The sequence below is a fragment of the Denticeps clupeoides genome, chromosome 16 (assembly GCF_900700375.1).
Source record: "Denticeps clupeoides chromosome 16, fDenClu1.1, whole genome shotgun sequence".
Classification (NCBI taxonomy): domain Eukaryota; kingdom Metazoa; phylum Chordata; class Actinopteri; order Clupeiformes; family Denticipitidae; genus Denticeps; species Denticeps clupeoides.
This window is the reverse complement of record NC_041722.1, coordinates 7889419-7911002: the sequence shown is the minus strand read 5'-3', so window position 1 is coordinate 7911002 and position 21584 is coordinate 7889419. Positions and strand designations below refer to the sequence as shown.

Here is a 21584-nt window from a genome sequence, read left to right as displayed (position 1 = left end):
TTTGTACTATTGCTACTCTGTATCAATAGCAGATGTGGAGATAAGCAGCACAGGATTATGGTGAAATAACCATATTAGAAATTTGACCTATAACTTTATTTATGTATTTTTCAATTTTATTCTGTGAAAAGTTGACATTTATGGCATTTATCAAGTTAAGGTGACCATAAATGCACAAATTTCAATATGTTCACATTTGATTGTGAACTTGACATTGCATCATTAAAGTCATTTAAAACATAGCCTAATGGTGGTCTTTGCATTGAAGACATAAAATACACCGTCTCAGTAGCCTTAACTAACACAGTATACCATGATAAGTTATAATATCATACTTTTAAAAAAGTTTTATTCCCTATAACTCCCAGTAATCCCATTTTTTTCAGTATTCAGTCAGTATAATACTGTAAACCTTTGAGAAAGGGCTTCCCGTTGATGAAGTCCCCTCTGTGTGAGAAACCGGGGCCCCTTGGACAGAGCAGAGTGAACTCTGGGGTGCCCTTTTCAGGGCAATCGTCACACTCTGGGCCCCAAGCCATGCCCACCGAGCAGCAGCAGGCATCCACACGGTGTCTCCCAGAAATGGGGGCTCCACAGCGTTCATCGTCATGGGACAAGAAGCACTGCTCTGTGCGCAGATCTGATCAAAACAAAGCCGGCATCAGGCCAAACACACTCAGGGGAATGACTTCATAACATGTCATTAACTATATGGAATTTACATTACATAGATTACATGATTAAAACATTTCTGTTTCTATGTTTTCGAGGCATTTGGAATCCATTACACTCTGTTTAATCTGACTGAGTAGCTGATGGAATGCAGACATTGATGTGATTGTACCACAAATTACTTTCAATGGACAAGAACACCATTTTTAATCATGTGTCTGATGATAAACTGTTCCTGAAACTGTGTGACGCATGAGCCAAGAAAGGCACTTACCAATGCACGTTCTACCAGAAGCATCCACAGTCATTCCAGTGGGGCACTGACAAATAAAAGATCCCACTGTATTTACACACTTTCCGTTGATGCAAACGCCAGGAAACACTTCACATTCATTCACATCTATCAACAGAAACAAGGGTCAGCAGCACAATCTGAACATTTGCAAGTATGTTAGTCCTAAAAAATATTCCTTTAGTTTTAAATATACAACATGGAAACCTACTAAGATAGTATGTAATGTCTTGCACAGAGCCAATCTCACCTTCACACACTGACCCCTTAACTCTGGCATATCCCTTTGAACAGAAAGGATCTGAAATGCAGAGGCAGGTGCCACTCATTATGATGGCAGACTACTTACGTGTCTACATTTATATCCTTTTTGCAGAACAGCACAACTTTTACTCCAGTTACACGTGCTGCATATTACAAGTCACTGTCCATTGATTACCCTCCTCACCTGGCTCACACCTGGAACAGGGACTTCCCCAAGCTGCCCCAAGCGTGGCGCAACAGTGGGACTTCAGAGTGGCTCCATTGATGTTGACCTCGCAGTGGCCATTGATTACTTTGAGCCAGCATGTCCCTTTGCTGGTCTCTGTCAAGGTGGCGAAAGGAAATTACAGACTAATTCGGCTGAATAACAGGATAGCAATTTCGTGGTAGTTTAAGAAATCCACATATTCAGAATATTCAAAAGTGCTTTTCCAACTGTTTGACAGTGTGAGCGATTTCACAGATACATACTGACATTTTTTCCCCCATTACTGTTTTGTTTTGCCATTCCTTTCCATGCTCACATACCCACACACTGCAGTCCAGAACTGTCCAGAGTACTGCCTGGTGAGCACTCACACGAGAAAGACCCCGGATTGTTCTTGCACTCGCCATTCACACAGGGGCTTGAGTCACACTCATTAACGTCTGCAACGAGAAATCAATCACTCAAGGGAATCAAACAATCCTGTTATGCCAGACGATTGTGTATGATCAACAAGTCCAGAGAAGGCGTACCGTACCTTCACACACATCGCTGTCTGAGTTGAAGACAAAGCCCTTGGGGCAGTGGCAGGTGAAGCTACCCGGAGTGTTTCTGCAGAGGCCATTATCACACAGATGACCACTCACAATGCACTCATCGATATCTGGAGGGAGGTGACTGATTAGAGCTACAGCGCAACAACAGCACACAAAGTACCATTCAATATAAATCCATCAAGTAATGCAGATATATTTGTCTTTAAACCAGGGCTTATTGTTTGCAAAGTACAGTAATTACGTACTGGAATGCATCCAAAACAAGGGCACCTACCAATGCAATTTTTGCCTGTGGAATCCACTTCAAATCCAGTATTGCAGTTGCATTTGTAAGTCCTGAGCACATTCTCACATACCCCATTTGGGCAAATGTCAGGATTCAGTGCACACTCGTTGATATCTGGAAACAGGTGTAATCATGTTTCTCTTTAAAAATACACTGTATTGTGTCTGGTTGAAAAGTTTGCTCCATTTCTTTTTTGGTAAATGAAACATTTTTTGCATGCCATACCCCTTCCATCGGTAGTAGATCCAGGGCCATGACTGCACAGAGCCTGAAACTCAGCTAAAAGACAAACACACACAGCAGCCTCACTCAATCCCACAGCCAGTAATGCCATAAAAATATGACTTGAGCAAAAATCCACAAATCTCTGAGAAGGTTATTATATACCATGTTATTATGCATTTTTGTGCTGTCATTTGAGCTTCATGTATAGCACACGGTTGGCTTAATGTGGTAAGGCTTTTTTTAATATTGAAACTTTAATGGGGAAAACTAACGAGGAACTCTTTTAAAACATTTGCCACAGCGGACATCTTAAAAAGCCATCAGCTGAACACTTTTCACATCGTTATGTTCAACCTTTCAGGACCAAAAGACTTTTCACACAGGAAAAACAAGAAATCACACTAAGAAATACAAAATATCCAAACTAAATCCAGAAGACAAATTATAAACAGACCAAAGTGGCACCAAGATTTAAATCACAAAACAAACTGTGCACACCCTGGCTCACATGAACTTGCCCTAAAAAATGTTTTTTTTTTTTTTTGGGGGGGGTTCTGGCATTTCCATGCCACTGCAAGCCAAAATACATGTACGTTTTTCTAGACCAGTGGCTTTTTTAAAACTTTATATAAGCGAACAGTCTCCATTTGTATGACTTGACATTATAGGTATGCTCTAATATGAAACAACTTTATTCATTGTATCTTTTATTACTTATTTAACATCATGGCTACTCAAGAGGCCGTACCTGAATTCAGTGGTGGGCATGGCTGGCACGGCTCACCGAAGGCATAATCCTGGTCGGCACAGCAGCATTCGGACTTGGTGACGGCACCAAAGAAGGGCTTTACACACTGTCCTCGCTTGTAACCCCCATAACATGTGCTGCGCATATGCGTGTCTGGTTGCCAAATAGGAAAGAATAGAGAGAGGAAAACAGAGCAAGAGAGACAGAGAGAAAGAGAGAGAGAGAGACCTCTTGATCAATGTAAACAAAGACAGGAAAACTAAATTGCAGTTCCTGTCTGTGGGATAAAGAAAGCCATGCGTTGATGAAATCTTACACATGATAAAAACTTATCGGCCATGCACAAATGACACAGCATGGCAGCATTTCAACACTTTCTGGAACAAGCAGAATGAAAACAACTGGATGGCATGAATATATATTTTGAAAAGCCTGACACTGATGTACTGTATTACAATAGTATGACATCAAGTGTCCCAGCCACATCTAACATAAAGAAAAGCTTAATTTGAACAGGACCTTATGACGGCACTTTCACCAAATTTTAACACCACTCACCTACACAGACACGACCATCTAGACCCACGGCAAGGCCAGGCAAGCACTCACACTTGAAGGAACCTTCTGTGTTCACACAGCGGCCGTTCATGCACATACCCGGGGTCTCACACTCGTTTATGTCTAATGCACCAAAAGAGTGAAGTACATAAAAAAAGAGACATTTCACATGTTCATTCTAATACTTGCATTCTACAGAAAGATAGTGTCATTAGTATTAGTGAAGAAGTGTCATTTAGTATTACCCTGTGGGAGCCCTTTTATGCATTTTGGAAAAAGCATATTAAATATCTTTCCAACAAAAATAATTTTTGAGATTTAGGCCAATGAACTCTTAATATGGCAAAAGCTGCGTGCTATGAGACGTCTGATAAAGGAATCCAAACATGATATGCTTTGTTTTGGTATTATGACTGAACTCAGTGGGCTGAGAGATCAGTTTACGCTAATGCAGACAAGGGGGAGGTTTCCGCCTTTCCCTAGACTATACATATCATTAATGAGCCTGTTCATCAAGCCTGCAGCCTTGAATGCCTGGTAATGAAGACAGCACACCAAGGCAGAAGCGGCCAGTAGGATCCAGGTAGAAGCCAGGCTTGCAGATGCACTTGAAACTGCCATCTTCATTTATGCACATGCCATTGAGGCACATGTTCCTGATGAGGCACTCATCCTGATCTGAGAAAAAAGAAGCCATGTGGGAATGTTTCCATCTACCATTACTCTTGGACATGATTTAATGTCATCAACAATGCAAATTAAATACAAATCCCCAATGCTCAAATAAAAACATGTGCTTTATTACTTGATAAGTACACTGAATTTGTCCTCTAGTAATGGTAATATATATTTGTTCTGTCATCTTAATGAAACAGTAAAATTTTACAACCGCCGACCTGGGTCAGGAACAGCAATTATAAAAGGTGTACAGAAGGTGTAGCTGATGAAGTTCACTGACCTTGACAGTTCTTCCCATCTGTGGAAATCTCAAATCCAGCGTTGCAAACGCAGTGGAAACTACCCTCAGTGTTCACACATCGGCCATTGTTACAGATGCGACCATTAGCCACACACTCATCCAAATCTGTGCAACAGATCATGGGTTATAGTATGGCTTGCCATGTATAATGTGCCACTATGTGTCATTTTAAGTAAAGGGAAAGTGAAGTGATTGTCATTGTGAAACACAGCACAGCACACAATGCCACAATGAAATGTGTTCTCTGCTTTTAATTGCCCTTGGTGAGCAGTGGGCAGCCATGACAGGCGCCCAGGGAGCAGTGTGTGGGGATGGTGCTTTGCTCAGTGGCATCTCAGTGGCACCTTGGTGGATCGGGATTCGAACCGGCAATCTTCTGATTACGGGGTCCACTTCCTTAACCACCAGGCCACCACTGCCCCAGGTGGCAATGTGCATTTACATTTACATTTACGGCATTTATCAGACGCCCTTATCCAGAGCGACTTACAATCAGTAGTTTCAGGGGACAGTCTCCCTGGAGCAACTTAGGGTTAAGTGTCTTGCTCAGGGACACAACGGTAGTAAGCGGGATTTGAACCTGGGTCTTCTGGTTCATAGGCGAGTGTGTGGCAATGTGTTAGGTGTAAATGTACTGTTCATTTGTCAACATTAAGGTACCTTTGCACTCTGTCCTGGTGGAAGTGCTCTGGAAGCCTGGAGGGCACTGGCAGAAGTATGAGCCCGCGGTATTCACACACTCACCATGACGACACGGCGTCCTCTCACACTCATCATCATCTGCAAGGCAGAGAAAAGACAGCTGCACGCACAGCCTTACAGGGGCAATTATCACACTCTTCATGCCACAAGCATTTTAAAAGAAGCAATACAGAGACTTCAAATGCATTATGGTGTGCAAGCAAAATCTACTCCACTCACCAATGCACTCCCCACGTGTGTCCAAGTGAAAGCCCATGTAACAGTCACAGCGGTAGCTTCCAGGTATTGGAACACAGCGTCCATTGATGCACAGGTTTCGGAAAGCCTCACACATGTTGGTGATGTTCTGCGGGACCACAACTAAAAAATAGGCTAGTTATTGCTAATATGTTAATTATTGATCTGACAAAGATTCAATTAATCAAAGTTCAACTGAGGTCATTAACTGATGGTGCTGTGTTCATAAACTCCCTGAACTGAGAAGATGACCTGCACTGCTTTGTTTCTCATTTATGTTGCAATAAATCATGAGCACCGACACGTCAAGTGGTACTGACCAAAGGGATCTATCACTGGTCGAACCGGTTGAATTGGCTGGACCGGCTGAACTGGCTGAACCGGTTGAACTGGTTGAAGTGGTCGAATAGGTGCGACTGGTTGAACCGGTCGACCTGGCCCATCAGGATCACCTGGCCCAATTGGCCCAACTGGACGGAACGGAGCAGTAATGTGAACTTGGCTGCAAAGGCGCTGGTACTCATCTGGGAGGAGAAACCTGGTATCAGTAATTGCTCTAGACTCTGATCATCAAATCATTTAGATAAAAGTCACTCAGATAAATATGTAATGTATAAAATAAATAGTTGAACTATTTTAATCAATTAAATGCAAACCTGTCCCACGAATGGGGCACATTTCAGGAATGGCCGAGCTGGACCAACACCGGCCACTGTCACAGCAGCACTGGAACTTGGTCATAGTCTGGGAGTTGGGGTTAGTGCAGTGGCCATTTTGGATATTAGCATAGCAGAATCCTCCACGGGCATCTGCCAAGAAAAACAGAATCACCAGCACTGAATGTGCAAATGGGTCACTTTAACTTAACCTACGTACAGTTGCTCTCATTTACCACACATAAACTCCTCCAGACATGTCAAACAAGCTGAAAGGAGGCATCTAAACATTCCTGCATGCAAGTTTTAACATCAGTACACAACTTGGGGAAAAAGGGATCGCTTCGTAGCGGACATTCCTTGGGGACAAACATCCTCCTGGATGGATGGGGCTGGTGTGTGTACATCAGTCGAGCTTCTGTGACCCATTCTCTTCCGCTGTGCTGATATCTTAGACCTCTGTAGAGACCAGTCTAGCCTGATTAGAGAGGTATTCAAGCGAAGCTCCACATTCATATGTAGACTCTGAAGATGCACCTTGTACAGATGTTCATCACCATACACCCACAACATGGCTGATGTATGTTGGGTCCAAACAAATGAAAACAACTAAACATTGAATAATGAGGTAGAACCCATATATGAAAATGGTCAGAAGAGGTTGTTTGCATTTGCGCAAAACAGCTGGTGTGCATTTTTGCCTCCATCTTTCCTCAATTTCCCACTATGACTACTTCCATGACAAGGAACCCAGAAGAGTGAAATAACAGGCTTTTCGCTACACTAACAATGACGCAAGAAGATCTGAGCAGACGTGGAACCAAAACTTGTCCCTTGTCCACAATGCAAAAAATGAAAACTTAACAAGCCAGTTGCTTACTTTATTTTTACAATACAGACATCTCCCATCCAGCCAGACTTTTTTTTAGTATTAATAAATGTAGCCCATAATTATTTTCAGGAATTACATAATGAATGACAACGTGCAACAATTTACATAAACCTAGGCCACGAAACCATTTGTCACCTGCATGGGACCCAGAGTGCCAGAACTGGGGAGAAAGGCAGCACTTAGCCTCCCCCTGCGGAGAAAAGGTTGCAGTCAGCCCCAGCCCTAATGAGTGGAGAGATGGAGACAGAGACATGCAGGTACGCCCAGCATGACGCTGCGCCTTGTGCTCCCTCCCCCCACGCCTTCGCTCCCCCGTGCTAGAAAGCAGCTCATTGTTGCAGAATTATGAGCGAGCGACTACTGACCTAAATTCAGACTGCTGGGAGTTTTTTGGACAGATTTCAAGCCCTCTTCTCGACATTCGCCTCCTCCACAACTGCAAAGCCAACTCACTTACTGCTCCAAACAACTGGAATGCCGTGGGCCAAACCGAGTCTTTCCCTTCCCTTGCCATACTGAATGAGATTGGTTGATAATTTAAATGGAGCAAATTAAGCGTTCATAGTATATTAAGAGTACAAGAAAACTTGTCCATTTTCAGGCTTGCAAGTGCTACTCTTGAATAGAAATTCCTCTTCAGGATATTATTAGACTACTGGTCAACAAATTGCCAAAATTCACATTTAACTAGTCTCCATTCCTTCATATTTTTTATGAAGTATATAACATGCCACTACAGACGAGACAATGGACAGCGCTTACCTATGCATTGGGATCCATCAATAGCTGTGTCGAAGCCTTGCGGACATCGGCAGAAGTAGCTGCCAATAGTGTTGGAGCATTCACCTCCCCGGCACAAACCAGGGATGGTGCTACACTCATCAATGTCTACCAGAAGAGACAAGCACAGGATCACATGGTATGCTTTATATTACAATTCTGCACAGTGTAGTAGCATAGTGTTTGTTCTCTAGAGTGTAATGCATAGCTCATTAATAACATTGCATATAAAATGCTATGACAGGATAATTAAGAGCTGTTTAAGAGTGGACACACAGTTTACCAGACATTGCTTTTCTCTTAATAACTTGTACACCAGTTGTGGCTATAGTATAATGAACTTTAATATGGATGGGAAATTGGTCTGTTTGCTAGGTTTGGTTTTAAATATTAACTATGACATAATGCACTGAAAAAAGTGAACACTGGCAAAACTGCAATGCTAAAATATTTGGTGTGACAGATTACTTAGAAGCCTGTGTATACTTTTTACAGTGTATGGATGCACTGAAAACGTAAACTGTAGCTGTTGTTTGTTTAATGTGTTTCTTTTCATTACAACTGTTACAAAAATATTAGTTTGCTCTTTTAAACTAAGTTGCCTAATTTCTGCTTATGAGAATTTTTTTTACTTTAATATGTCACTTTTGACAGCAGGTTTGTTCACATTGCTGTATTTCACATTAAAAAAAATATTAGTTGTGACAGATTAATACAATTTTTTTAAGTTTAGCAAGTGTTCACTTTTTTCAGTGTGCATACGGACACACATATCCCTTGACTGACAATTTACCTTCACATTTCTGTGTGGTTTCACTAAACTTGTGTCCAGCAGGGCATTTGCACTCAAAAGATCCTATTGTGTTTAAACAATTTCCTCCTTGACAGAGTCCAGGGATGGCCTGGCATTCATCCACATCTGCAGAGGAAAAACAAGTCCTTAGCGGAAAAACAGCATTTACAAGTCATTTGTTCACAAGGAAGTCAATACACAGAGGCAAAAAGCAAAATGAGGCAAAACAGAAAATTGTGACAAATAAACAATTTTATGATTGTATTCACAAGCAAAAATGTGAAAAAAATCTACAGTGACATTTATATCTCTATGTAGATTCCCTAAAGACAACTGCCAGAAAAAAGTGCTTTATTCCATGAATCACCAATAGTATTTCCAACAACTGGCCCATGCACATGAATTCAAATCAAATTCAAATTTTTATTTGTCACATATACACAATATGATATGCAGTGAAATGCTTGTGAGACTGCTGTTGACCTCATTATTACAAATATGCAAATATAAACAAATATTACTACTTTATGTTTTTAATCATAAATTATATGTAATGAGTACATTTTTAGTAAAATATTAGTTGTGTTGTTGAAGATGTGCAAATGTGCAAAAATGAAGCTGTGCAAATGAAAAAAAAATACTTCAATGCTTATACAGAAATATTTACATAAGCAACATTAGCATTATAATCTGCACAGAAGTTTTTCATGAATACTGAACTCAAAAGTGCTCCCACAAACAACATCAAAAATTAGTGTGAAAAATAGCATCACTCTCCCTTCAGTGTTGCCTTCAGTTATAGGTAATCCAATTCTATTTCCCCATCCAAATGGGGTCCTCCCATATGAAGTAATGCATGAACACGTATGTATATGTTTGGGTAGCCGATGGGTATGTGCGTGAGAGCCGGGATAGTGGTGAGTGTTTTAATGATTTGTTTTCTGCACTGAGAGACGCACAGCCTCTCGAGTGCACTAAACCCAAGGCCTGCCACAGGGAGGAAAAATAACCTACATAGACACAGTGCATGAGACAGGAATGTACAGTCACACACAAATACACACAAGCATGCACACACAAATACATTCACAAGCTTACACACCATGACAAATTCACTCAAACACACAATAACAGACACACATGCACTCGCATACAAAAAAAAAGGTACATGCTGAGTGAAACAGTAAGATGTAAATCACGGTGTGAAGGGGAGCAGCTACGTCCCCCGGATTTCCCACATATCCCACGGACGACCAGACGATCTGGGAATTTACAGCTGGAGAAAGAAGACAGAGCGCCAACCGCTGCAAAGAAGGCATTCACTGGAACACAACTGACAAAGTGGACGTGATACCATCCAACACTCAGGTGTTTTTAGAACGCTATGTGGGGCTCGCCAGCGGTGCACTTGCACTGAGTGAACAATAGGGACAGTGTGTGCAGGCACTACTTCTTAATATCAGCTTGATGACAACAGGGGTAGAGGAGGGCTTCCTTAGACAGACAGTAATCTGAGCCCAAAATCTCAAAGATAGTGAGACCTCCAAAGAAAAGAAAAAGCCCATCCTACAGTCAGCTGCAGCCGAAGTGGCAATCTGTCAAATGGACTTGTCATGAAAATAGATCTTCTGCTGATACCAATATGCAAGAAAATACTTTTAGTTTGTGATCGTTTTTCATCTGGCTTTTTTTACTTTTCAGGAATAACAGAGATTTTGAGCTTTTATTTCCTTCTATTTTTAATTACATTATTCATTCACATAAAAATCTAAATGAAAAGTTAGGTGCACAAATGCAAAAAGTAGAGTGTTTCAATCAGGTCAATCTATTCATATTTTAAGAATTATTTTGTGTTGTTTAATGCTTATGTCAGGTAAATATTAAACAATACCATCTTAAATACCTTTCATGATTCAGATCATTTAAGATAAATATTTAGGTGGTTACTTCACTTACAATAGTGGGTATATTAGACAATTAGGTGGGCTAAATTACTTGTCTTATCCTGACAAATTAACACTGTTGTAAATTTCTCACTTGTGGGACTAATAAAGGATCATCTTATTTTATATTATCTTGTTTACAGGGCAGGACTCTCGCTTTTTGTAACCACCACCTTAACAATAAACATTTCTAACAATGGTTAACATTTAAGATGTTGTTGAAATAGGTGCTTTACTGGCAACTCTTCGGGTCAAGTATGTTGCATTACGTGACTTTGCAACTACTTTGTGTCACTGTAAAAGTTGCAATGTTATATTAACCAGTTTTCTGACTTGACTGAGATGAGATGCAGCATGGACACATCTGTGTCACCCAGCCTGTATATTTTTATCCATGTTGCATGTCTCAACCTGCAGGTGCTTCCAGTGTAGTTTTCAGCAGTGAAATACAGGAGTGGCCACAAAAGCTCCACTGAGAATTCTACTGATGGACACATGTTCTCATTCAGAAAAGCTAAAAGGCAAAGGTCTTCATGACAACTGAGACGCGCTTCACATCAAATACCAGATGATTCATCTCTCACATGCAGTAGTCAGAATTAGGCTGAATTAGTCATGTTATGAAAAGAAATGATATACAAAAGAAACCATTCTTAAAGGTGCCCTATCATGAAAATATCACGTGGTGAGACTACTAAACAATGAATATGAGTTCCTCTAGTCTGTCTATGGTCCTGCAGTGGATATGGCATAATTTAATAGGTGTGAAGAGTGCTTCTGCCATTCTGCTTCACCATTCATAGAGCGGCAGCTTAGACAGTTGGATTTCTGCCCCCTGTTGTCATAAGGGGAAAGGTTACACAACGTCCTGTCTGCACCACACATTGTAGTTGGTGAATGCCATTTCCATGAATGCCCCCTCACTTCTATAGGCCGCTCTCCTCTTTATCCCCTTCTCATTGACACACCGAAACGGTGCGTCCTGAGCAAATCTCATTGTGGGACTGGCTAAAAGTGACTGTACTTCTGCACCAAGGCTGAACTTCGGATACAGTATTAGTGGACTGCTAAGACTGATATAAAAGTAAAAAAATGTTCATGTCAGGGGACCTTTAATATTTAATAGGTATTTAAAGTAAAAGTATAGTATAAAGTAATTTTCTATAGCTCTAAAATCAGGTTTTAATGTGTTAAATGTTGTCAACAAAGTACTAAAAGTTCTAAAAAACATTAGATGCAGAAAAAGTAAAATAGTACAATGTGCTGTTTCTCAATATTGCATAGCCCCACCTAATTTTTAGTACTGCCGATGGGAGCTGTAGGATCTTGCTGCACAATTCTATGGCCAAATAGTGGAAGCAAGTCAGCAAAAGACTACAGATACCTAGCATTTCAATGCTAGCTCAACCTCACAATTTGTTCAACAGTACTGGCAACAGAGTCTGGCCGGAGAGCTCGGCCTCATCCTAATGAATGTGCCTCTGCTTGGCACAAGCAGCCAAGCGCAAATTCTCCCTTCTGACAGCGTTCTCAGACTGCGCGTCCGACGGCATTCCTGAGACAGGGGGGACCGAAACCAATTTAACTCAATTATGGCTAATCCCTTGGAAAGGGGGACATCAACGTGACAGGTTACCTTGACAAGCGCCCGTCCGATGGTTCGGAATGAAGCCGCGGCGACAGGGGTGGGGCTGGGCGGGGCACATCTCACATGGGTGCCCCCAGGCACGGCCCACGGTTGCACAGCACAGCGTCTTAGTGCAGACAATCCCACTCAGCTGGCCTTGGCACATCTGGTTACTGATGGAGGCAAAGCAAGGCCCAGTTCTGTAATCTGTATATGCAGACACACAAAAACGCATAAATGGCATAAACACACATACAACTATACACACATACGCACATATGCAGACACAAAGGCATTTGAGAAGAGGTGCTGGTTTCGTTGCAGAGCATAGAGAGAGCATTGTCTGGGCAGTACTTTTTTAATCAGGACTTGGCGAACTTGAAGGTGAGCTGAGCTAGTGTGTTTTACTGAAGTGAATGATATGGGTAGGGTGGGCCAAAGAAAAAGCAGACTTGCGACTAATGGTTTGGAAGGGTGATTTTCTTCTCAGAGGCTTAAAGACGCAACACACCAAAAGTGAACTGTAGGCTAATTTTTAGTTGTGTGTTTGATGCTGTGTTCATTAAATCAAATCTGTATCTTTACATGAACCTTGTTTACTAGAAAACCCTTTGCAATGATCTAAGTAGAGCTGAAATTAGTTGCACTGATTAAAGAAGCCATAAAACTGGCCAAATTCACAACGGTACAGTATGCATCAGCAAATGTGGGGTCACCTACTTTTCATTAACTTTGCCATTTCAAGACCTCTGTTCTGAACCTCTTTTCCATGCATCACTAGTACGCCATCACTGAAGCCACTTCAAATTTTAATACGGAAGGATGAGGTAAAGGTACTGGAAATGTCCACAAAGCAGTGAAAACCTCCAACCTTTTTTTGACGTGGATGTTGATGGGAATACACAGGGAACATACTGATGGGAATACACTGCCAACTCTTTTACTGTCATGTGCATAAGGTTGCAATCACGTTGCAGCTGACATCACACAAATACACATACATGTGTAACAGAATGTAATATTTTACTTTTTTCATGCACATTAACCCTTAGTTTACCTGTCAGAGTTCATCTTGACAGATTTACTGCTCTATTTAATATGGTGTTATTCGGGGATGTTTGGCCCCGCAACTTTTGGATCCTTTTTCTGCCCCTGCCCAACATGCCATTGGAAAGAAGTCTAAACTGGAGAGAGATCCATATCACCAGTGTGAGCGCTTTGCTGCTCGAAATGGTGACTGGCAGCGCTCCAGAGACAAAAATCATTCCCACATTTTTACAACAGACAACGGTCACCGTGAGGAAGGAAAGAGCACAAAACTGCCTTGTTCCAAGCCGAACCCTCGTTTAAAACAAACGGAACATTGAGTCTTTTGGTGCTGCATGTTCTCAACAGAGAGAAAAGAAGCTTCCCCAAAACATTATGACCAAAAAAAAAACAGAATATCACCGTTGTGCCCCAAAACAAGTACGGTCTTTATATCAGTCTTGGTTTCATTAGTCTCAGTATCATTTCCCAGACTGGCACCCAGAAATTATTATTTCATTAACAATAAAGCATTGCTGTGTTGGAAATGCGAGTAGCCTACCTATAGCTTATGTACATATGATGATCAGGCTCCCTTGTAACTGCACTCACACACCATTCTCACATCTAGAAAAGGGTGGTAGTAGCCTAGTGGGTAACACACTCGCCTATAAACCAGAAGAATCCCACTTACTACTATTGTGTCCCTGAGCAAGACACTTAACCCTAAGTTGCTCCAGGGGGACTGTCCCTGTAACTATTGATTGTAAGTCGCTCTGGATAAGGGCGTCTGATAAATGCTGTAAATGTAAATGCGCATAACGTGTCGTGTGCACCTCTGTCCAAGTGCACCCTCCCTATCCTCTTTCTGGCATATCAAGTGTTCTAGGTCATCCTTCTCCATAAAGTATCCTCTTAAGTACTTTTACAGGTCTGGTTGACCATGCAATCCTTTTCTGTGCAAGTAAACCAATTCAAAGTATAACTGTGGGTGAGATTATATTCCAAGACAAGGCTCGATCTGCTCAATCCTAGGGCTCTCAGATACCGACTGGGAGTTTCTGTGCTAAGGGAAACTCTAGTGTCATTCCAGAGTTCGGCCCTGCTGTTCGTCCAAGCACAGCTGTGGGATACTCCCAGTGTCTGCAGACATCTGGGAACAATCCGGCCTGCAAACAGCTCTGCAGTCTCCCCTGTGGCGGGTCACAGCAGGCCTTGTGCACAGGCAAGGCAAATGAGCAAACACTGGAAGTAACCTCAAATTATGTGTTTTATTTTTAATACACTATCACTCAAGCAAATGATGACCTTTTTAGTCTTTTTACAGGTCAGCATTTTGGACATTATTATTTTATTATTATTATTGTTATTATAGAAATTGTCTCTATACTGCATACTGCAAGTCCTCTCTTTGCTATTTTATTAGAACGTGGATTAAAAGCACACGACACACAATGAATTAGGTCACCTCTCTTAATGGAGAGAGACCAGAAAACGTGTTTATACCAAAATGTCACCCACCATTTTTCCCACCTCCAATTTTTCCAACTTAAGCCCACCCTTTCTTCTTCTTTTTCCAGGACTGCCTTCACTGCTCAGGCATGTCAAAGCCTTCCTTGGCTATGAGCTGGGTGAGCTAATACACCAGCCTGCTCTGTAATTGTCTTGGGTTTACAGAGTTTTTGGGTGGGAACATTTTGGGAGCTTTTATTCCCGGATATCCATAATCAATCATGTTAATTTCACTGACTTTCACAATAAAATGGCACGACGGCAAAAAGGTTGCACTTGTAGGCGTGTAGATAATAATAAATATGCCAGTGTTGTCAACAAACAGTCATATGTGAAGAAAGCTGATAAACCACTGAGCGTTTGTATTAATCTCTTTCTGCAAATTATTAAATCACTTTCGAGAATGCTGATACTCCAACACAGCTTAGATCTTTCCCTGTTCCATCACTCCTGACACAACTCCAGAACCGGGTGGTACTTAGCAGAGAAGTCTGAAGCAAGTGTCTTACATGAAGGTAAAAAGGACAAAGGTTGAAGTCACCATCCCTAGAGGACATGAAGCGGTTACCAGTGAAATGAGGTTTGGTTGCACTCTCTTGACACCCACACTCCTCAACCAATTTCTCGTTACACTTCCAACTTTTTCTGCACACTGAGTCAGTTCGGAGTCCAAGTCATGACTTCATTCCCTTTGCTCCACGTGCGCCTTGGATTGTCCCCACTTACCCAGCGCAGTCTAGCACTAAAATCCGTGCGACCAAGAAAATCTTCTAGCTGCCATGTGAGCTCAAAACTAAATGCTTTACAAGCTGACTGGAAATCTGGTCAGTAAGTCTTTGGTAATTACACTGTTATGTCTAACTTGAAGGCTGTCGACATTTTTGAAGTGTTCTTAGATATTATCATAAATTTAGGCTTTGAAATACATTGCCTTGTTTCACACAATCTGTTCCAGTAATCACAATATCCTAAACATCTGTGTTAAATATTCTCTGTAATGATGGACAAGACCTCAATGGCTGATCGATTCCAAAATACAGTCTTACCAAATGCAAAGGACAAAAACAACATGATAAACAGATGACTGTGCCGCACACATGAGCACAAAATGAAGAGCTAATCTGTGGTTCTAATATCAAGACGGCGGGCCCACCAAACATTTCCTTGACAGAAACAAAATGCTTTGTACCAGCCACTGACATAAGTGTGACTGCCTCTCCGATGAGACTTGGGGCTTATTGGGGAAACAGCTCTGTGTTGGTCTCTATATATGAGGATCCAAATTGAAAGGTTTCCAAGAAAAGCCCCTTCTGAAGGGATAGTTACTTCTCCACTAAATGGAAACAATCCGTGAACTCAATCAGTGAAACAGCTCAGCGTGCAAATGTATAATTTCGTGAGCTCGAATTTAGTGACTGCGGCTTTGAGGCTCAAGGCTCAATCACCAAAACACCAAACGCTATCGATTCCAGTTGTGCTTGATCACTTGGCATGCATCATTCTTACATCTTTTCTTAGGAGATGTTATAACATGTCTTAAAGCATCACGCCCTGCAGAAGTTCATACTGAAGAGAGCCATTTATAGATTAATTTTCCACATCACGCAGCAAAAGTATGACATCTCCTTCCCTGAAGTCTATATGGACTGATGAAGCTAAGCAATTCTTATTTTGTACAAACAAAATGCTGCACTGATGGCAAACATGACAGAAAAGTATGTTGTCTGGAGAAGGCAGAAAAGAGCGGTGTTGGTGCCTTTTACCTCGTTCACACTGGGCGCCTGTGAAACCGTACGTGCAGACACAGCGGTTTGGAGCCACACACCGCCCACCATTCAGACATCCACTCTCACACACAGCTGCAAGAAAACAGAGAAAGAGAAGGCATTAAGGGAGGAAACACCCTGCTTCTGGGTGGCTGGTGTCGGACTCTTTAATGAAAACAAAGCAAAGTATTGATGTTGACCAGCAAATGGTGTCACATGACAAAAGGTTCAGAGGAACACAAAAGGTTTGCCAAAATATGCATACAGATGAAAATGTGAATACTGACGTTGTCCACAGTGAGCTCCACTGAAGCCTTTGTGGCAGGCACAGCTATCCTCCATACAGGTTCCCCCATTCATGCACCGGATGTTGCAGTTCTGAACTATTGAACCATTAAGAAGAGATGGTTTTAGGGGCAAAGGGATCTGCAATCAAACAAGAATGCCATTCCACATAGGTACATTTAGAGCACTTGATTAATGAACATAACATGCTAATCGAGTGTGGCATTTATTTTAATATACATATTTTTCTATTGTTCCCTCCAAATATTTGCTAGAGAAGATTTTATTGTATAAAAACAGATTACCACACTGTGTAAATCACTGCTCTGTTGCCTCCAGTTTGACATGGAGCATTTGTTGGCTGTGGATCGTTTCCAAAGAGCACACCCATTCTGCACAATGCAGATGGGGCAGTTTGGTTTTGAGAGCCTTTGTGACTATGTTCTGAGAGTGCAAAGTGAATCACAGACGGTTTAAGGAAAGCTACATGATACGTCATGTTTTAAGTGAGTTTTAACAAGCTACTTATGGGCGACACAGCTGCAATGTGGGCTCTGAGACACACAGAAGGGTCAGGAAATAACATCATGCATGAAGCAGGTGGAAAAAAGCATATTATTTCAATCAGAATACGTTGTGCTAAAAACACAAAAGCCCATTGCAACAAAATGGGGAATTTTCATTCAACCATCAACATTAACAGTGACAAGGACATTAGACCTTCTAAAAAGATTTTATTTTACATGTAGTTTAAGCTAATGCAGAAAACATAAATTCACCAGCACTACCTGATTTTGAGCCACAGGAGGGTGCAATCTGACCATTGGGGCAGGTGCACATGTTGGGCCTGGAGCAGAACCCATCACCACAAGAGCTTCGGCAAATAGCTGAGGATAACAAACACATCAAAGCCGTGCCGAATGAGACAGCTCAGGCCAGTCTAAACAAAGAGGGACAGCTGTTTATCACATGTCACACAAAAAGAGACACAGCCCTGGGCCAGGGTGTTTGGGTCGTCGCATGAAATGCAGGAGAATGGCAATGTGCTCATTGCAATGTGCTTCCCAAGGGACTCGAGCTGGCAAGGTAATGCAACGTTAAGATCAATCAGGCTAAACGTCGAGCGTGACCCAACTTCCTTGGTTTCAACTGTTAACAATATCATGACCCTGTCCAAAAGAAGGCAGACAGCCAGACTGCAATCACAGAAAAAGGGCAGGCTTCCTGAGTCGTCACGTGTGGGAAATAGCCGCTTTCTGTTCGTTCAAAGTAAGAAAATAGTGTGGAGAGAGGACCTGTACCAAAAGCCAAACTTGAGCTTGAGCTTACACTTGACTTTTTAGCCCAAACAAGTACAAGTACACACAAATGTTGAGTAAAGAGTATTTTTTTCCCAGTTATTATCCATATACGTGGAAATGACAGGCCTCCTATGAAATATCTGAAATCAGATGAGCTTTCCTAGGACTCTTTACTGGAGGGGGTAGCAGAAGTACCTGTAGCAATGCCCCCCCCCCCCCCCCCCCCCCCAACCACCCCCAAACATCTCTTTCTTAGAGGCACCGAGCCAGAGGACTAACAAAGACACAGCTGGAATTCAAACTTGCGGTCCCATCCCATCGGTCCATTCATAAAAATCAAACTAAAAGGAATAATTACAGGTGATTAGATCACACCAAATAGAGAGATCAGATAAACTGACTTACGAACAATGCACTGGTTTCCCCCGCTAAGAGTCTTCCACCCCGGGCAACAGTAAGAGTTGAAACGTGATCCACACACATTTGGCCTGCGGTGGAATATAAACAAGAGGAAAAGCCATTGCCATTGCACTGAATTAAACATGTCAGTGTGCACAAAAGTATTCATACCCATGCCATTTATAGATCATTTTTATTCCTTCATGGGGTTTATTATCAATGCAGATGGCATAAGCAAATAACAAAAGATGGTAAGACATTGCGGCAGAGATGTTTATTACTATGTACAGAATTTTCAACTATGCCATGTCCAAAACTATTCAAGTAGCCTACTTAAAGTTATGGCTAAAACCACAAAGCTCAGTATCTGGTTTGTGCATGTGCGTGTGTGGGCTGCAAAGACGTGCCACTGGCCACAGTACAAAAGTGCCACGAAGAATCACTACCAAGGTCATACTGAGCAACTCTGGTACCAACACCAACTCAAACATGGCCTTCGTGGATGGCAATCGAAAAGTGTTCCCAAAGGCAGACACACAAGCACAAAGTGTAGCCTGTGCAACAGCACAGCTGGACAAGGAAGAAAGCTTCTGGTCATCAATTCTGTGGTCAGATGAGATGAAAATGAAGTTGTTTGAACACAGGGATGCAGCTTTCATCCGGTGAAAGAAAGAAGACGCATTCAACGCCAAGAACACCACAGTGTCAAGCATGATGGGGGGAGAAAGATTTGACAGCCTTGTCAAAGTAAACTACATTGTGCAAAAAGAGGATGACATAAAAGTTCTGGAGAAAGTTTAACAGAAAGAAACATTTGGACTTGGTCAGTGATAATACTCCAAAACATACAGCTGAAGTGGGCAAGAAATGGTGAAAACCAAGAGACTGTGGGGGGAATTAAAGGCCAAAGTAATGGCAAGTCTGTCTGTCTCAAAGACCTGCGGACCATTGCAAAAGACAAAAAAGCAAATCGGCAATTCTAATGATTGTTTCGTAGCTGTAATGGCAAGGCTTTGCCCCTCATTAATATCTCTGATGCAACGTCTTACCATCTTTTGTGACATGCCTATGCCGTTTCCAGCCTGAAGAAACATATTGGCCAAATAAAAAATCACTATAAATGCATATTTTAGATTGGACAAAAAAAAAAGGTACATTTCTTATAACATAAAGAGGCGAGCCGTGACTTTCACCCATCGTGACAGCTCGGTTCAGACTTCAATGTAAAACAGAGGGGAAAAGGAAATAGCACAACCTATTGGACAGTGGGGCAAAAACGCCACTGTCAAGACCTCCGTGGGCTTTGCCCCTAAACATACCTGCGTGGTTTCGTACAGTTCATTTCTATACGAGAATAAATATCGCAGCCAACGTGGCGTCGGTTGTGTTAATAACAAGAGGTCTAAAACGCCTCGGACCCTTTGCGGACCCCTGGCTATAAAACAGCTTCGGCGCTGCAGGAATGCTGCTTGTCCCCAAGTATTTAATTACCAAACTCTCCTGCCAGCCTGACAGCCCATCCTGCACTCCTGCAAATGTCCAGGTCCGGGTTCTAAATGGAAGGAGGGGACGCGTCCTCACCCCTTCAGGACGTCCTGGCCGCCCCCTCTCCGCTTCGCCCGGCTCGCCCGGGGCTCGGAGGGCCTGGCGGGCTTGCCGTCCCCGCCGCCGCCCGCTGCGGACTCGGCCAAAGGCGACAGCACCGCGACAAGTCCCAGGGCGAAGCTCAGCAGCCGCCCCTGCCACATACTGCCCGGGTCCTGCTGGGTCCGCAGGGGAGTCGCGCCTGGAGCCTGGAGCGTCTGGCGACTGAGGGACAACAGTTATTTACAGGAAATGCCCCCGAGCTGCGTCTGGACCTGGAACACAGTTTCCTCCCATTAAACTAGAAAGTAACTTTGAGTAACTTTAGTCAGCTGGAGAACCGGTACCTTTTCTCCAAACGGAGAAAATCCTGAACTAAAGGGGGGGGGAATTATGCGCCAAAATGTGTGTTTTAAATCTGCAAAAAAAAAAAAAAAAAAAACAGACGCGATGAAGGAAAATAGCAACGTGACAATCTGACGACGTCGCCGTTCAGGTGTCAATCATTCTGAGCTCCGGCGGGACCCAGTGCGGCGGGAAGCGTGATGGAGGAGAGACGCGGTCCGGCCATTCACGGGGATGATGGACGGTAATCCTTCCCTCCTTCTCAGCCTCTCTGCTGAACTCGCTCTCATCTCCAGCCCTCGACTTTCCCGAGAAACTTTCGCCCCCTCTCTCTCTCCCTCTCTCCCTCTCTCTCCCTCGATTTCTCGCCCTCTCTCTCTCCCTCCCTCCCTCTCTCTCCCCCCATCTCTCTCACTCCCTCTCTCTCTCTCTCCCTCGCTCTCCCTCCCTCTCTCTCCCTCACTCTCTCTCCCCCATCTCTCTCTCCCTCTCTCTCACTCTCCCTCGCTCTCCCTCCCTCTCTCTCCCTCGCTCTCTCTCTCCCCCATCTCTCTCACTCCCTCTCTCTCTCTCTCACTCTCTCTCCCTGGCTCTCCCTCCCTCTCTCTCCCTCCCCTTTCTCCGCTGTTCTCGCGATACCCAAAAATCATCAGCGACAGACGGATGCACTTAGATCATTTGTAATACCGAATGCAGATGTTCAAATTCCTTTTGTTTAAAAAAAAAACACCTACAAACATCAGTATCGAAAAATGATCTACTATCAAATCATTGTGCACCAGTGTGCCCTGTCCAGTGACTTTAAAGCATCATCTCTTGTCTTTGTCCCAAGGCACGTTTTGCTTGTCTGCTTTCACTTTGACGGCCCATAGCAGAACCCTGAGTCATGCAGTGATGGGACGGCTGTGTAGAACGATGTAGAACCGACTCACCACCCCGGCGCTATTTGG

At 42.8% G+C, this 21584-nt stretch overlaps 1 protein-coding gene across 3 annotated transcripts in view; it reads right to left on the bottom strand.

The window, feature by feature from the left end:
- fbn1 (fibrillin 1) overlaps positions 1-20701 on the bottom strand; it is a 53521-nt gene extending 32820 nt beyond the window's left edge. Inside the window, exons 1-25 of one of the 3 annotated variants that reach the window (XM_028955676.1) lie at positions 20637-20701; positions 20287-20514; positions 18712-18794; positions 17794-17892; positions 17008-17103; positions 16718-16813; positions 12426-12623; positions 8847-8972; positions 8036-8161; positions 6382-6534; positions 6046-6249; positions 5708-5848; positions 5447-5566; positions 4766-4891; positions 4363-4485; positions 3808-3930; positions 3250-3402; positions 2502-2555; positions 2265-2390; positions 1972-2097; positions 1757-1876; positions 1413-1550; positions 1215-1265; positions 947-1072; positions 413-640 (exon numbers count right to left, since the gene is read on the bottom strand). In XM_028955676.1, the coding sequence (XP_028811509.1) occupies positions 413-640; positions 947-1072; positions 1215-1265; positions 1413-1550; positions 1757-1876; positions 1972-2097; positions 2265-2390; positions 2502-2555; positions 3250-3402; positions 3808-3930; positions 4363-4485; positions 4766-4891; positions 5447-5566; positions 5708-5848; positions 6046-6249; positions 6382-6534; positions 8036-8161; positions 8847-8972; positions 12426-12623; positions 16718-16813; positions 17008-17103; positions 17794-17892; positions 18712-18794; positions 20287-20453 (3103 nt within the window). In that variant the 5' untranslated portion in view covers positions 20454-20514; positions 20637-20701. Of the gene's footprint in view, positions 1-412; positions 641-946; positions 1073-1214; positions 1266-1412; positions 1551-1756; positions 1877-1971; positions 2098-2264; positions 2391-2501; positions 2556-3249; positions 3403-3807; positions 3931-4362; positions 4486-4765; positions 4892-5446; positions 5567-5707; positions 5849-6045; positions 6250-6381; positions 6535-8035; positions 8162-8846; positions 8973-12425; positions 12624-16717; positions 16814-17007; positions 17104-17793; positions 17893-18711; positions 18795-20286 lie in introns of those variants that run through there. The other 2 variants (XM_028955675.1, XM_028955677.1) reach the window with 2 other exon arrangements.
- Between the last annotated feature and the right edge of the window lie 883 nt (positions 20702-21584).